The following is a 15,114-nucleotide window of genomic DNA, read 5'->3' on the forward strand; positions in this document are numbered from 1 at the left end:
TTCATCAGCGACCACCACCAGTAGTTAGCAGTAGGCTGATAGCATGCCAGCCTCGTTGTTTGCTCAAGCATGTTGGGAACTCACCGCATTACCCAACATTAGCATCCGCCGCATCCGACGGCCTTGAACATACCCTCTACGCTGTCATCAATATAGTCATCCTCGCCACACTCGTGCCCGCCCCTTAGCAACGGCGCAATGCGCATGACTGCAAGAGGCGATTGATGACTGGTGGAGATGTGTTTGAGCTCAGCATGGGTGGTGACTTTTACAATGACTGAAAAAAAAAAAAAAAAAAAACACACACTGGAAGCCGACCTAAAATGCCCAACCATCGCGTGACAAGGTGCTATGACCGCCCACCGCCACAACTACGGACATGGAGTAGAGAGAGCTTGGCCGGACCGGTATGGCAGTTTGAGGGTGCTGAGTTTTGAAAGAGGCTGGGAGCATAGTCCTCCAAACATTACTTATTCATCAATGTTCTTCTCCACGACAAGGTTCGGATGGTTCCTGCAGTCGGAGGAAACAAATTAGATGAAACGAGCGAGCGGTTGGTAGCTCCTCTTTGAACGTCACAGCCAACGGACGGATAAAAAGACCGCATTTTCCAGCACGTGTGTCATTGTTTTAACGGATTCGACTCTCGCCGATTTGAGGTTTATCGTCGTCTTTATTATAAACCTCATGCTTCATGCATCAGTTTTCACCACCGGCACATCTGCACTTTGGTCGATGTACACCGTTCACAGTTTGACCGGGTCTAACCCAACGGTTACCTCTTAGCGGAAAACTGCGTGTGGTCTGTGCACCGAACTAGGTCACCAGACGACCTTTCCTTTTGCGATAGAAATAGAAAAGGCATCAGGCACAAGGTTTCCGGACAGAAACATTTACTCTACAAAGAGTATTCACCCCTAAGAAATTTACACGTTTGAACTCCTAATCAGAGGCTAACTCTACAACAAAATCATGGCGAACGAAGCTCAGCTGTTGAAATTCGCGGGAAAGTGGAAACTTGAAAAGAGCGAGAATTTCGACGAGTACCTGAAGAAGATGGAGGTGATGTTGCCGATGCGGGCAGCGGCCAAAGTCATGACGCCCACGTGCGATATCGACGTGCAAGGGGGAAGTTTCGTGATCAAGATGAACGTACCGGTGATCACACTCCACGTGCAGAAGTTTACCCTGAACCAGCAATTCGAGGACCTGCTGCCCAACGGGACCAAGCAACTGACCCAGGTCAACTGGGAGGATGGAAAGATCGTCCTACGGGAAGTGGACAAGGGGGACCCGCCTCACGTGGTCACTCGAGAGGTCAGCGATGCCGGCACGGAGATGACCATGACGTGTACCAAGGGAGACATCATCTGTAAAAGGTTCTACCGAAAGGTGTAAGCATCACCGGTCAGAAAGAACAAAGATCGATGTTCGAGAAGAAGAAGACAAAAAAACCTGCTGCACCCTGGATGAGAAAATTCGCAAAGAAATTTATATAGCGTCAGGGTTTTCGTTATCAGTTTCGCCATTCGTATATAATTCGTAAAAAGGGCTCTTCTTTCTAAAAAATAAAAAAAAAATAATAATAAATAAATAAATGCACTTTAACTTCGCGACATACTAAAACAAAAAGCTTTTTAAAAACACAAACACCAGGGAATTGTGGTAGGGGAAGCTATGACTCATAATAAATCACATTATACGCTCGCGGAGGTTTTCAGCACTGCCGACTGATGCCTACCCAAGGCCACTGCATCGCCTGCAATGACCTTCAACGCGCTCGGATATTGGATTGTGTGGTCGGTCCACCAGCTATCAACATTTTACCGGTACCTCGGCAAGTGCATTTCCTTCCACTTCGCTTAGCAATTACATAATTACTGGAGAATAATAAACAGAATTTTCTTCGGTGGCACCATCGCTGTGAAAAAGAAAGTGAACGGCCACGAAGACATTCGTAAGTTATTCATGGATTTTTCTGTTTTGTTTTTCGAGTACCTGTTTCTATAAAGCAGTGAAAAAATAAAAACCAAAGAAAATGATCAACGAGAGATTTAACTTACTCGCCCTTTTCCCGAATGAAATGTGTGGGACTATTCTGTGGAAATGTCAACTAGAATGTAAGTTTTTAATCGGCGATTCAATTAAAAAATATATACAACAACATTCACAATGGGGGTTATCAAGTCTCTGCCTGACCAAACTGATGTCAACTTCACATGCATGAATAACATTCTGTGTTCATTGAAACAAATTACAAAATTGCTTTTGATAATTGGCATTTTCCATTGACTAAATTTTAAGGTTGATACTGTTTAGTTTACAACACTGACAAATCAAAAAAGGGATTGGGTCAAAACTTGCTTTTTAAAAGTTTGCATTGCCCGTATTGTGACGACTTGAATCCTTGTTTTAGCAGTGGACCACGATCAGTATTTCCCCCACACATTCAAGGGGTAAACATTCTCAAATTACAAATCTGCAAATTGGATTATTAAACTGGCACAAACGGGAATTTCTTTGTCAATGTCAAATCCAGGTACAAAAGTGCAGGCTTTATATATACAGAGCTTGCATTGCCGTTGGATGCCGCGGAACTATATATGCAAAGCAACAATGCATGGGAATGGTATTTTTTTCTTTTTTCTTTTTTAAGTAACAGGCCTGTGGCGATGTTCCCTTTTAAAGCTTTATTCCAATGCCTCAATCTTTTAAAAAGTAACGATCATTGAGTAAAATAAATGCAAAATTGTATATTATTTTAGATTATAGAATGGTGGTGTTGTTCTTCATGTGACACTCAAAATTGAGTATAAACATTATAGTGACACGTGTATTATGTGTGTATAAAAAGCGAATCTATGTAAAGTTGTAAAGTATTGAAATATTAATTAGTCGACTTCATCCTAACACGTAGTAATTATCTTAATTATAGGTTTGTGTATTTTGTTTATAAAACCAAACGATTGCTCACCAAAAGGAGATTTTTTTTGCTCAAAAAAATGCACAATATGGCTTCTTTTAAACAGCTCAACCAATATTCATTAATCAAATGTACCTGCTAAAAAAAATATTAAATAAACTTCACACTGCAGAAACTGGGGTGTTAAAATGTATACCATAGGTGTAGTTACATACCGAAAAGAGAATCACAACACCATCAGGGTGTTAAAATAACACTATCACGCAAGCACAATTCCATTGGTGTTAATTTGACGCCCTATATCATGTCACTTTTGATTCTCTCTTGGGTATCTTTGTGTGGATTTTAACATCCAGGTTTTTGCAGTGTATAAACGCAGAGTTATTCCTGCAAATATTACAAAGCAAAATGTGAGCGTTATGAATGTATCTCAATAATTAAAGCCTTCAATCGGTGTAGTTGTAATACTATAATATATGCTAATTTATTCAAGTGATATTTCCAATGTATGTGATGCATTTTTGTACGAACCAAACACTGCAAAAAGTGGGGTGTTAAATTTACACCATTGTGCTGACAGATGTAGATACAAAAAAAACGAATTCAAAATCTACATCATAAGGTGATCAAATGACACCAAAATAACACTTATTTCTGCCAACCCATTTACATTGGTGTTATTTTTACACCAGATACTTTGTTTGTATCTATGTTACCACACCCTGGTGTCAATTTAACACAAGTTTTTGCAGTATAGAATGGGGAAGGAACTTGAAATTGAGATTAACTCAATAGAGAAGTAGGCCTACAGCGGGGGTAAAATGATATCATTGACTCACACACACTCTAAAAACTCTCGGGTCAAATTTGACCCGGATTCCGAGTTTGGGGAGGCTAACCCATTTTGAGGTCAAACGCTGCCCCTGAAAGTGGTTTAAAATCGGCTCCGACGGGTCATGCTGACCCACAAATGGGTCAGGTACCACGTGACCCTGATCCGGATCAATTCTGACATGTAAAAGTCGTGATGTAAAGTAAGACACCAAGTGGATATCACCTGCTTTTAATCTTCAAGATATCTCCAAATAGTTACAAAAAAGTGTGTCTGTTCGATTCTCCATCCTTTTATCAACATTATCTTTATGCTCGATACTATTATGCGGTATTAAATCTAAATGGTATGCATCGATGTATTCTATAACAGAGATAAAATGCTCATTGTCGCCCACTTGCATTAGGCGAATTCTATCAGCGCTATAAACGACATTTCAGACGGGGGGATTATTAATAATGCCATGACATAGTACTTTGGCAAGTCTATTCTGTGAAATGAACAGGAATATGCTGTCCACTCTAAAGACTCCCGCATCAGAATTGACCCGGGTTTAAGAGTCAGTTTGACCCGGAATCTGTATTCAAAATTACTAAGAAATGGGTCAAACTGACGCAAAATTCAAGTTAAATTAAAAAAAATTTAAATCAGTTTCCGGGTCAGCCTGACCTTAAATACAGGTCATGCCCACTATGGCCCAGAATGGGTGTAACCAACTGAAATGACTGTTTCTTTCTTCAGATTTATCATTTTGTTGTTCCCTGTGTTGTGACTTAATTTATTTCAAACCCAAAGAGGCTGATGCTGGGAATCGTTTGTATTACTTTTTTTATTACGAGTTATGTGATAGCGTATAGCACGCTTTAGGTAAGAAAAGAAATGTATGGTGAATAAAAGTGCATTTTGCTCCAACCATAAACATGCAGTGATTTGTTCAATACAAAGCCCTTTTACTTTTTCCTTCAGCAAATGACCCCAATTTAAGTTGTTTTGAGTCAGATTTGGGTTTTCTAACAACCTGATATGCCTATTATAAATTGCAATTTAATTCTAGCAATGGGTGAATGCATGCAACGCTCTCAGAATGGGGTCTCAAAGGTTCTATTTAGATAACCTACAACGATACATTCGTTTTGTCCCATGTTGAAGTTTCGGCTCAGAAACTAGGCTAACATTAAGAAATACGGTCAGTCAGATTTGTTGTTGTCTACAATATGTATGGACGTTCTTAAAATACTTCATAGTTCTTCTCTTTGAATGTATCAATTCTGGGCCGGGCCATAGAGATGTGTGTTGTGAAATGTCTCCTATTCCAAGACAATTTCAGTCCAGAAAACGCATGTGTGACACACTGGGTGCCAGACTAGACCGCACATCGTTGGGCTGTGCTAACATTCGGACCGAATAGCGTCCAGCAACAACAATAAAACTTTTCAAACTCGCAACCCTCTTATTAAGGACACTGTACTCGTCGTACTGAAGACATTTTATGTGTGCGGACTGGGTAATTATTGGCCATAGTTTGAGATAAAAATAGACACATTTGAGAGTTGGAAGTTTTGGTCCAATATCAACAAAATCGACCGTGCCGGCATGGTCAAAATTTTTAATATTTGGGTCAAACTTTTTCGGGTGATTATGGGTGTGCCTGATGGATACACGTGAAAGTAACGTCGAGGTTGGCAGGCCTTGAATTTCATCTTTGAGAGGGTAAGGCCGTTTTCATTTTGCAAAGGGCACTTCCATTGGAAAATCTGCAAGTCTATGTGAAATTTTTGAAGGGTACAAAAGCCAAAACCGGCCAACAGTTGCCATGCCTCATTTGCCCCACATGCCTGTAATGGTGAGGTCATGACTCGTTGTGGTATAGTGACTTGAATATAATGTGCCCCACTTTCATGACACTCTAGATGTGACGGATTGACAACAACGTAAGCCAATCTGAGATGATGCAGACCGTCAGCTGCACTAAGACCACGGCACCGTGCCTCCGAGGGGAGGCTGGCGACACCAACACCCTTGCCGTCTATCGCACCAATAGTCCCCCAAGTTTCCAGCAGCGTTCGCTGTCTTTTTTCTTTTTTTGATCAATGACGCCACATTACAGCTTGATAAACGACTATGTACTTGAATGACTGAGGATAGTAATGCAAAGAATGCGTGTATGCTGACGTGAGGTTTAATCAGAAAAACAACATGATTTCATAAGATGGTTGCTTTAATGTGAATCGTTTAGAATGTAATTGGACCGATGTATAGGGTTAACCATGCAGATCATCCAGGAAATTGGTCATGTTTTAGTAATAACCATCCTTCATCATGCAAGCTGCCAGACACTTTGTTCCGGGTGGTGTATCTATATCATCCAATACTGGTTCTCTCTCCCTAAAAACTCTCGGGTCAGAATTGACCCGGATTCCGGGTCTCAGTGGGCCTGACTGACCCATGTTTGGGATAAGGCTGACCCGGAAATTGGTCAGGCCCGACTACTGGACCCGGAATCAGGGTCCATTCTGATCCAATGGAAAGTTTGTTATCATTTACATTGTGCCCAATTTGGACGACAGCGGGCGCTCATCAATCTCTCAAGAGAAGTGTGAAAATCGTACATTCGTTATACGCGCCAGCTTCAAATTAATTTGAATAGCTTTTTTTGATAGCTTTTTAAATGCATGAAAGTCCACGTCTTAAATTTAGTGAGTTTTTTATAGTGAACATAACTATGGTGTCAATGCCTGAATAAAACCAGGATGAAACGTTACAAGCATTATAATATAACAGTTTAGTTACTATTTAATTTATATTAAACAATTATTTCATTCATATTTCACTCGCAGCTCCAAAACACATACTGACGTGATTGCCCACAAAAACAATTAAGCATGATAAATTATTGAGTATTCATGTAAAAGACAAACGATCAGAAGTTTTACAGCTCATTATCAAAATGCAGTATACATACACTAAGCTAAATAAAGATGGCGGCCGCTGAGCTAATAAAGGTTCCTGGCCCACAATATCGGTGCGATTTACACCCATAACCAGCTAATACAGTCGTCTCAAGCAGCTCTTTAAAATGTCTGGCTCGACTGAGGAGGAGCTTTTCACCGCGGCATCAGCAGCAGCATCGGGGGAAATCGTTGCCAGACACGGCATGCGTGCGAACATCCATCCCCTCCCCCTTTTCGTCATCGATTCTCGGCTCAGGCATGAAGGTGATCGCCACGTGTAAAAAATGTGCCGTCGTCTGCTCCGGAAGGACGGATCACCTGCCTCCTCTCTGAGGATCAAATGCATCCTCGTCAGTGTCTGACGTTTCCATGGTGATGAGATGGAGTGGATTTCTTCCCCTCATCTCTTTCTATCTCTCATGGGTGCATGAGCCCAGACGGACTGTACTCCTTTTCATAAGAGTGTCTGGCGAATTGTGTGCTCATCTTATGCATCTGTCGTGTTTGCTTTATTTGATTTGTCCCTTTTGAATTTTGAATTTTTATTCAAATTGACAAAAATCGTGACCTTAAGGTCAAATTGCAATAGTCATTACAAAAGTTACAAATAGATATGAATTGTTACAAATAGATATGAATTGTTTGTATGCTCTAAATGCTGCATTTTTATGGCAAATGTCGTTTAATAAACCATTTGTTCAGTCGTATAAGTGAAAAATAATAATTGATAATTCCTTCCGACCGTGTGGCAGCACCCGCCTCCCCGCCGTTCGTTGACCGGGCAGACTTGTCCTAATTTTCCCGCAGAGTAATTTTAGACTGGCTGTGAGCATTTCCGGTTTCCAGGCAGAAGAGACTACGGAACCAAACCATATCAAGAGACGCTGGCCGGCACTCTTTTCAGAAAAAGGGGGAAATTAAAGGCACTACCGACACCTTTGGTCATTGTCAAAGACCATTATTCTTACTTGGTTTATCCAACAAACATAATGCATAAAATAACACATCCGTGAACATTTGGACTCATTGGTCATCGAAGTTGCAAGAGAATAATTAAAGAAAAAACACCCGTGTTGCACAATAATTTGTGTGCTTTCAGATGCCGAAAAAGGACATTTTGGAGTGAGAAATTGGCCTATGACCTCCTTAGGCTGTTTGTCACAATGTTTTATACTATCAACAGCTCTCCATTACTCGTTACCAAGTAAGTTTTTTGCTAACAATTATTTTGAGATTACCAACAGTGCCAAGTGGCTTTAACAAGTCTGATGACGTAATGTATTCTTCAGCAGTCGCAGTTGTGTATTATGAGAGAATTCCGGTGAGACTTGAACCCTGGAGAGTTCCGGCGAGAATTGAATCCTGATATCTTGGAGAGATTGTCGACGATGATATCAGAATGATTGTCTTCAATCCTCTTCCTCTACCCCTTCAAGTAATAATAACTTATTAACGGGGATGAATTTCCAATGCTCAATTCAATTTTAATTTGTGGAGATTGGGATGAGAGAGACTTAGCCTTTTCTCACTCATGGCCCAAAGGCATCTAACATGATTATGGTGATGAGTTGAGACGCCTTGTAATGTAGGCACACAATGTAGGCCAATTATGCTGTAATTTTCCATTATGTGCAAGGAATCAATGAGATATAATTAAGAAAACAAATTCTACGAGGGTAATTCTATACGAATACATTCTCCGTGTATGACTTCTAGTTCGAAAACAAACTTCACCGATAAAACGCACGTATTACTTTGCGGGTCCCTGTGATGAAAGTACATAGCACCAGGACGCCATGGGTTTGATTCGAACCCGCAATCTTTCTTGACGGTGTTCAGTGTATTGCCTTTTCGAGTGGATAACCTGTTTTTTGCGCTGTGGGTGCGAATTCTGTTCAGGGTTAGCCTTGAACGTTGACAGTATTCCAGACGGAAACATTCCTCTAAATATTTTTTACAGTGAGCTTTTAATTTGAAACGACCAATTAACAGACAAAAATTAAGGATAACAATTCCGTAAGTGCTGCATGAGCAATCGACAAAAGCTGCTCATCTCGAGACCGCTATAATTTTTTTTTAATTTGCAATATTGGCTAGCAGATGAAAGGGGCTACCTCCCTCCGGACCACAAATCCCAAGATGTGGGTCAAGTTTAACAAGGCCCTTGAGACGGACGGCGTTTATAGCTGGACGTCTGCGGTGTCACCGCGGATGAAATATGGATTCAGGAGTGGTCTGAGAGATGGCATGTCTCGACCCCCCGTCGGGAGCAGCGATTTTCCCCGGCACACTGAATCTGAGACCTCTGCGTGAACTTTAGACTGCTCCCATTCGAGTTTCCCGTTGTGGTTGTTTAAGGAAGGATATTACAGGCTCGTTCCTTATGGCTTGATGTGATTTACAAGAAATGTATGGTAAGGGGAAAAAAGACTTAAACAAAAGGAAATGTGAAGTTTATGCAACAGCTGACCCCCCTGAATAATTTGCCTTGCGATATTTGTGTTTACAAATACGGGGAATAGTTCCCCCCCCCCCGCCCCATCTCGACAGTTAGTCTCGCCAATAAGTCGTGCTGCAAATTCAATTACACGGAGTTGCACAATAGCTCCCAGATACACTATAGGCTAATTCTCAGCCTCGGCGGTATATCGTCAGAGCCTGAAATTAATTTCATCGCCTTTAGCACCAAAATACACCACATTATAAATTGAACCACAGATCGTTGATTTTTGTATCTTCTAATTAATTTCTAATTGTTCAAAATTATAACTATTAATTGAGGTGGAGAGATATGAGTGGATAGGTGACCCATAAGGCTTTACCCTTTCAAAACAATGTGAAATTAATGCAAACGTTTTTAGGATATGTAGACGATCGCTTTCCAATCCCAAGGGACTATAGGTAGGTTCTTTGTGGGGATATGGGGATTATTTCGCTCGTGGCTTTGAATATGATATGGGGGGGGGGGGGGGGGGGTAAGTCAACGCGTCCATTCCCCGGTGAACCAGAACCGGCTTGAATGGGAGGAAGGCGGGGCGAAGTCAATGATCTTGCAGACTTCCCTGCCCCAAGGTAGCTTATATCATCCAAAGTCCAAAGATATTTCCATTCATAAATTCAACATTTACATAATAATAAAAAATAAAATATTTGAAGATCACTACAAATGGGCAAATCAGGTGCCGGTATTGGATTGTGAATCGACAAAAACTTAAATCAATTAGGGCAACGAGAAGCTTAACACCCAAGAAGATTGTCATGTACCATCGAAGTACACATCAAAGACGTGAACAAAAGGGGACAGAGGGCGCTACTTAATGTTAACAGTACTGTGCACTATTATCGAAGCGGCTGCAATTCGTTTTTGGATCGTATAAGTTTGTGTTTTATTTCGATGCATTTCCTTGTGTTACCAAACACTTCAATTTATACAAAACAATTACTGTGTGTACTTTCTGTGTGGTATCAATAATTGGAAGTCACCATCCTCAGTCTCAGAGGTGGTGAACTTTCTCTCGTTTTTTAGCTAAAGTTATAGTAATAAGACGTAAAACTAATGTACAACTATAGGTGTTTTTTGTAAGAAGTTTTCACACAATGGCTGGTTGCCACGCTCCACAGGAAACAAGAAAACTTAACAAAATAAAAGTAAGAATGGCCACTTTAAGCTTCCGTATATCAGACCTCCAGGACAAGGAAACCAGAAAACTGAAAACGTGGTCAATTTAAAAAAGGAAAAAAGTGGAAATAAAGTTAAAGAACCAGACATGGTACTCTCGTCATGTCAACTATACGTTACAGTACTCTATAAGAAAAATCAATGTACTAGCACTTCCTTCCAATTCATATTAGTTGGTTTTATTATTTCTCCTTGGTATGTATTTCTCTTTTTCATCATTTTCACATGACATAAACGTCCAAAGCAATTTTTTATAATCTTGGCGAACATTAATTGAATATATAGACATCAAACAACTATTGTCCCGTAGGTTGAATACCTAACTAGAAGTTTATAATAAAAAAAATATGGTAAATTCAGTTTTGTGATGCAGTCATTATCCAACAGATAAAGTCCTTATACAAGTGGCAAAAATTACACGTGCGAACAAAAGTAAAATGCCATATTATTTTCACTTTCCAGTGCAAATTTTGTTCAATCAAAAACATCGAATGACGTCACATTTCAAATTATGTGGACTGTAGACTTTTGTACAATGAAAGAATTTTAGATAATTCCTAAATTTCCACGATATAAAATCAAAACGGCATTTTATATCGCTATGAAAGATAATAATTTGTCAAACACAATGACATTTTGCACCATTTTCACATAAGGTTTGAGACTTTTATATTATTTTGTATCCACTTTCGTATAAGAAAATGAGTGTATTTTTAAAACGGTGTGACCTTTATATTATTAGAGCCCCTCTTAACTGAAACTTACTTATTAAAAAAAATACAAAACTTTAGCCAGGAGTCGCCGATGTTCAGACGAGGAACAATCCTACTCCACTTAGATACCAATCTGTTTATCAAACAGACATTGTGCAAATACAAAACCAGCAATGAAAGAAAAATAGATTGATGTGACACACACACAGCAGCTGAAGAAGGCTTTACTCTCAGATACGGCAAGATAATGAAGTATTATGATACTATTTCATATCAAAATAAAAAGAAGGGGGACCAGACTGTTCTAGGGCCTCGTCACACGTTACACGTGGCAAGGTACCTTGGGCAAACAGTTTTAGGCAAACTCCAAGACAAGGCAAACTATCAGGCCTGACACTTCACGGAGCCAATGCTCTTGAAATGCTCCAGTAGAAATTTACAATTTCCCTATAGGATTCCCTTTACCGAGGAGAAAAAAATGCGTTGGTGCCCTTGCCCTTTCGAAAACGAAGCATACGGGCCTGAAACATTCACACTGTTTGTTAACATTTTCATTTGAAATGTTCTTGGGGTATAGCAATTAAGGCACTGTAAAAATGTCCATTGGGCCACCGAAGGTTTGCCGTTGCATGCTTTACCTCGAATGTTTGCCTCCTCAAAGTTGCCTGTTATCATTGGCCCCTGTGACAAGGCATTTTAACGGTACATCCATTCTGCTCAGTTTGAGCCATGGAGCTATGACCCTAGCTCTATAGTTTGAGCATGGGGTTATTTCATGATGCTTAAAACGAATTTACCATGGAATGTCAAGGGGTCACCAGTCACAAAGAAAGTTTCGCTTTACGGATGCAATCCACCAATCGCCAAAATAAATCTTTAGAGCTTGTTCCAAAACCCCTGCTTTAGGGCTCCGGCTTCGGCCCGTGCAAAAAAAAAAAAATCAAAAATTAATAACCGGAGACCAAGACATTTTGGAAGTCCGCCTCCCCCCCCCCCTCACGCATGCCCCCCCCCCCCGCACATTGGCGTTAGATATAACTTACAGCAAATGGGATTGGTTTGTAACCGGTAGATCTAAAATAAAAAGGGTTTATTTGTCATATAAAAACGAACACATAATATTTCAGTGGATTGTGTTCCCCTTTAAGGTAACTCTATTCAAGTGACCTTTATACATCAGTGAATATGAATGCCATAAACAACTATTGGCTAATAATTATATTGTGTACTACCTGTATCTGTACACAGACAGACCATAGAGCAAGGAACAGACAGGCCAGCACATAAACACTTCCGTCCAGTGCATTATGCTCTAATAAAATGTTGACAGTAATAAAAGTGACACCTAATTAAACTTGGTAAGGCTTTGCAAATTAATTGTTTCTGTCAAACCTACAGTACGTATAATATTGAAAATATAAAAATAAAAGTCGCTTAGCCTATAGTTATAACGTTATCAAGTAAAATGCACAAATTGAGTTGACTAAACTGAATTATCAGATAACTAAGCTGTATCACGAGTCAACTAAACTGAATCATGAGTCAACTAAACTAACCCACGAGTCAACTAAACAGAATGATAAGTCAACTAAACTGAATCATGGGCCAACTAAACTGAATCAAGAGTCAACTTAACTGAATCATGAGTCAACTAAGAGTGACTAAACTAAATTATCAGTTAATTAAGATGTGAGTCGACTAAACTGAATCATGAGTCAACTAAACTAACTCACCAGTCAACTAAACTGAACCATGAGTCAACTTAACTGAATCATAAGTCCACTAAACTGAATCATGAGTCAACTAAACTGAAGTTTGAGTCAACTGATGAGCGGTTGTTGTTAAACAGGGCATGGATGGTTGAACCATATAGAGCCTGTTGTCAGCTGAGTCAGGAACCCTGAGGGAGTAGAACTAAACACGTTGTCATAGAAGTCACTGCCTTGAGTAACATAGGACTTGTCTAAGTCCTGCTTACTCAGTTTCAACCTTCGTGAAGACCCTCTTAGCGGAAACATCCCCAGACCTTAGTGTCAGCACTAACTGGCCATTGACGATCTCCCTGGTGAAACTCACATCCCGGTCTAGTACTCGAATTACGAGTTTAGCACCGTCCCACTCTGCCACCATGCGGTGATCATCACCCTCCCACGGGATAACATTCAAGAACTCCTCGCCGAGAACAAACCGCACTTCATGGGTTCTGTACGAGGTCTTGGTGACGATGGCGAACTCGTCTCCCCTTTGAGTGATCACTGCCGTGGGTTTCACCGAGCAGGCGGCCTTCCTCCAGGCCCAGGACACCCCACAAGCCTTCAGGAATACGTCAAAGCTCTTGTCGTTTGTCTCTAACTTCCACACGCCGCCGAAATCAACCGCCATTGCCGGGTTGGACTCCGAAGAACTATAAAGTACCCTCAAAGACGTCCTGCATGTGCAAATATATAACTGGACATGTTATAATCTGTTCAACATGTCTATAGTAATAGTATTAGTATTAGTAGGTCATAGCCCGAAAGCATAATAATGGGAATGGCAATGATTCACAACAAATAGATTTGCAACACAATCTGGAGTAATAATGCACCCAACCGTTTATAGGTAACCTTTCACTTTGTTATACCAAAGCGCCATTTCCGTGTGAAAAGCATATAATATTCAGTACGCACACTTCCCCACCTAACCACCATTACAGTGTACACACTGGAGGTCGAAAATATATAATACGTGGGAGGTTCCCACAAGTGCAACCAATGGTACAGTAATTGTATCGCATAAAATACATGCAACAGCTCACCGTTCATGATGGCCGCTAAAAGTACACGCCGGAAAGATCGTCTCGATTCCTCTGCTCTGCAATAGGGGCCAAGTCGTACCCCTGCAAGAATATCAAGATGTTCTACAACAGTATCCCTCCTAACCACGTTATTAACTAGAGGTGGCTTGCACCTTAGTTGGCAAATTCAACATGGACCATGGAGGAAAGAAAATGGACCTAGCCCTGTCTTGAACCAGGAACCTGTCTCGATGCTATGCTATAAATACACACACAGCAACCGTTCACCCGTGGTTCACCGTTGTGTGTGCACAGACCTATTATAATTCCCACGGAGATTGTCTCGCTGCTGTTTCGGATGTAACGGATTAATTCATAATTTTGGTCTGTTGTTTGCAATGTTTGTTTATTTATTCATACTGCAATACGCCACTAGCGTGTTACACTAAAGAATGTATTTTGCATTATTATTATTATATTATGCGCTGACATACATAAATGTTGGGCTACTGAGCCTGGCCGAATATTAATTGTCCCCACACAATTAATTATAATAAAAACTAATGATGGATGCAGCTAAGTATAGGCCTATAGGGCCTAGAGGCGTTCTGGGCCTTGTTAATGTTGTTTTTAATTCCCATATTTTAGAAATAATTATATGGCTTTAAAATTAAATTAAAGGAAAATGAGCAGATTCAACAGTGTAAAAAATATGTAACACGTTGTGAGGAGCTGAATATAATGGGATAGAGCTGAGGTCAAGGGCAGGGTGGTCATTGGTGAGTATTTATTTTTGTCCAAAGGGCCACTGGGATAAATTGTCCGGAAAAAAATAATGTTGGAATTATGGGAATGCCTTAGGGAAGTGTACGTTTGGTAATCACTAAATTAGCAATACAAACAACCTTTGGTTGGAAGCATTGGACAGGCAGCTTCCGATAGAATGAGCATGTTGAGAAACATTTCACTTTTGAAGTTGTGTGGTTTTGTGTAAAAAAAAAACCGAAATGTTTTATACCCCCAAATTTAAATCTGAGAAACGTTACTGTGACGAACATTTTCTGTCTTAAATTTTCATGTATTATTTGTTTTGCTTTATTAAAGGGTAATGTACTTTTGCCTCACAAAAAACACAATGACAACAGATTTACATTAAACTTACACAGTTTGAAGATTATGATAGTAGAAAGCTTCCCTTGAAATTTTACTTACTGAGGTGTTGTAGTTTGTGAGAAATGAG

General features: G+C 40.2%; 2 protein-coding genes across 2 annotated transcripts; one reads left to right on the top strand and one right to left on the bottom strand.

The window, feature by feature from the left end:
• Window positions 1-341: 341 nt before the first annotated feature.
• LOC117292528 (sodium/calcium exchanger regulatory protein 1-like) lies at window positions 342-4,680 on the top strand. Its single transcript, XM_033774612.1, has one exon. It carries the CDS (start codon window positions 973-975, stop codon window positions 1,396-1,398), a length of 426 nt encoding a protein of 141 aa, XP_033630503.1. The 5' UTR covers window positions 342-972; the 3' UTR covers window positions 1,399-4,680.
• Window positions 4,681-12,173: 7,493 nt separating this feature from the next.
• On the bottom strand, window positions 12,174-14,284 carry LOC117307251 (fatty acid-binding protein, brain-like). The gene is made up of 2 exons (XM_033791983.1): window positions 13,896-14,284; window positions 12,174-13,526 (listed from the first exon to the last, which is right to left on the bottom strand). Exon 2 carries the CDS (start codon window positions 13,478-13,480, stop codon window positions 13,073-13,075), a length of 408 nt encoding a protein of 135 aa, XP_033647874.1. The 5' UTR covers window positions 13,481-13,526; window positions 13,896-14,284; the 3' UTR covers window positions 12,174-13,072.
• Window positions 14,285-15,114: the final 830 nt, after the last annotated feature.

The sequence above is a fragment of the Asterias rubens genome, chromosome 1 (genome assembly GCF_902459465.1).
Source record: "Asterias rubens chromosome 1, eAstRub1.3, whole genome shotgun sequence".
NCBI lineage: Eukaryota > Metazoa > Echinodermata > Asteroidea > Forcipulatida > Asteriidae > Asterias > Asterias rubens.

What these genes read in the sequence shown, in the direction of transcription:
- LOC117292528 (XM_033774612.1), top strand. Translation starts at nt 973, where the DNA reads ATGGCGAACGAAGCTCAGCTGTTGAAATTCGCGGGAAAGTGGAAACTT.
- LOC117307251 (XM_033791983.1), bottom strand. Translation starts at nt 13,480, where the DNA reads ATGGCGGTTGATTTCGGCGGCGTGTGGAAGTTAGAGACAAACGACAAG.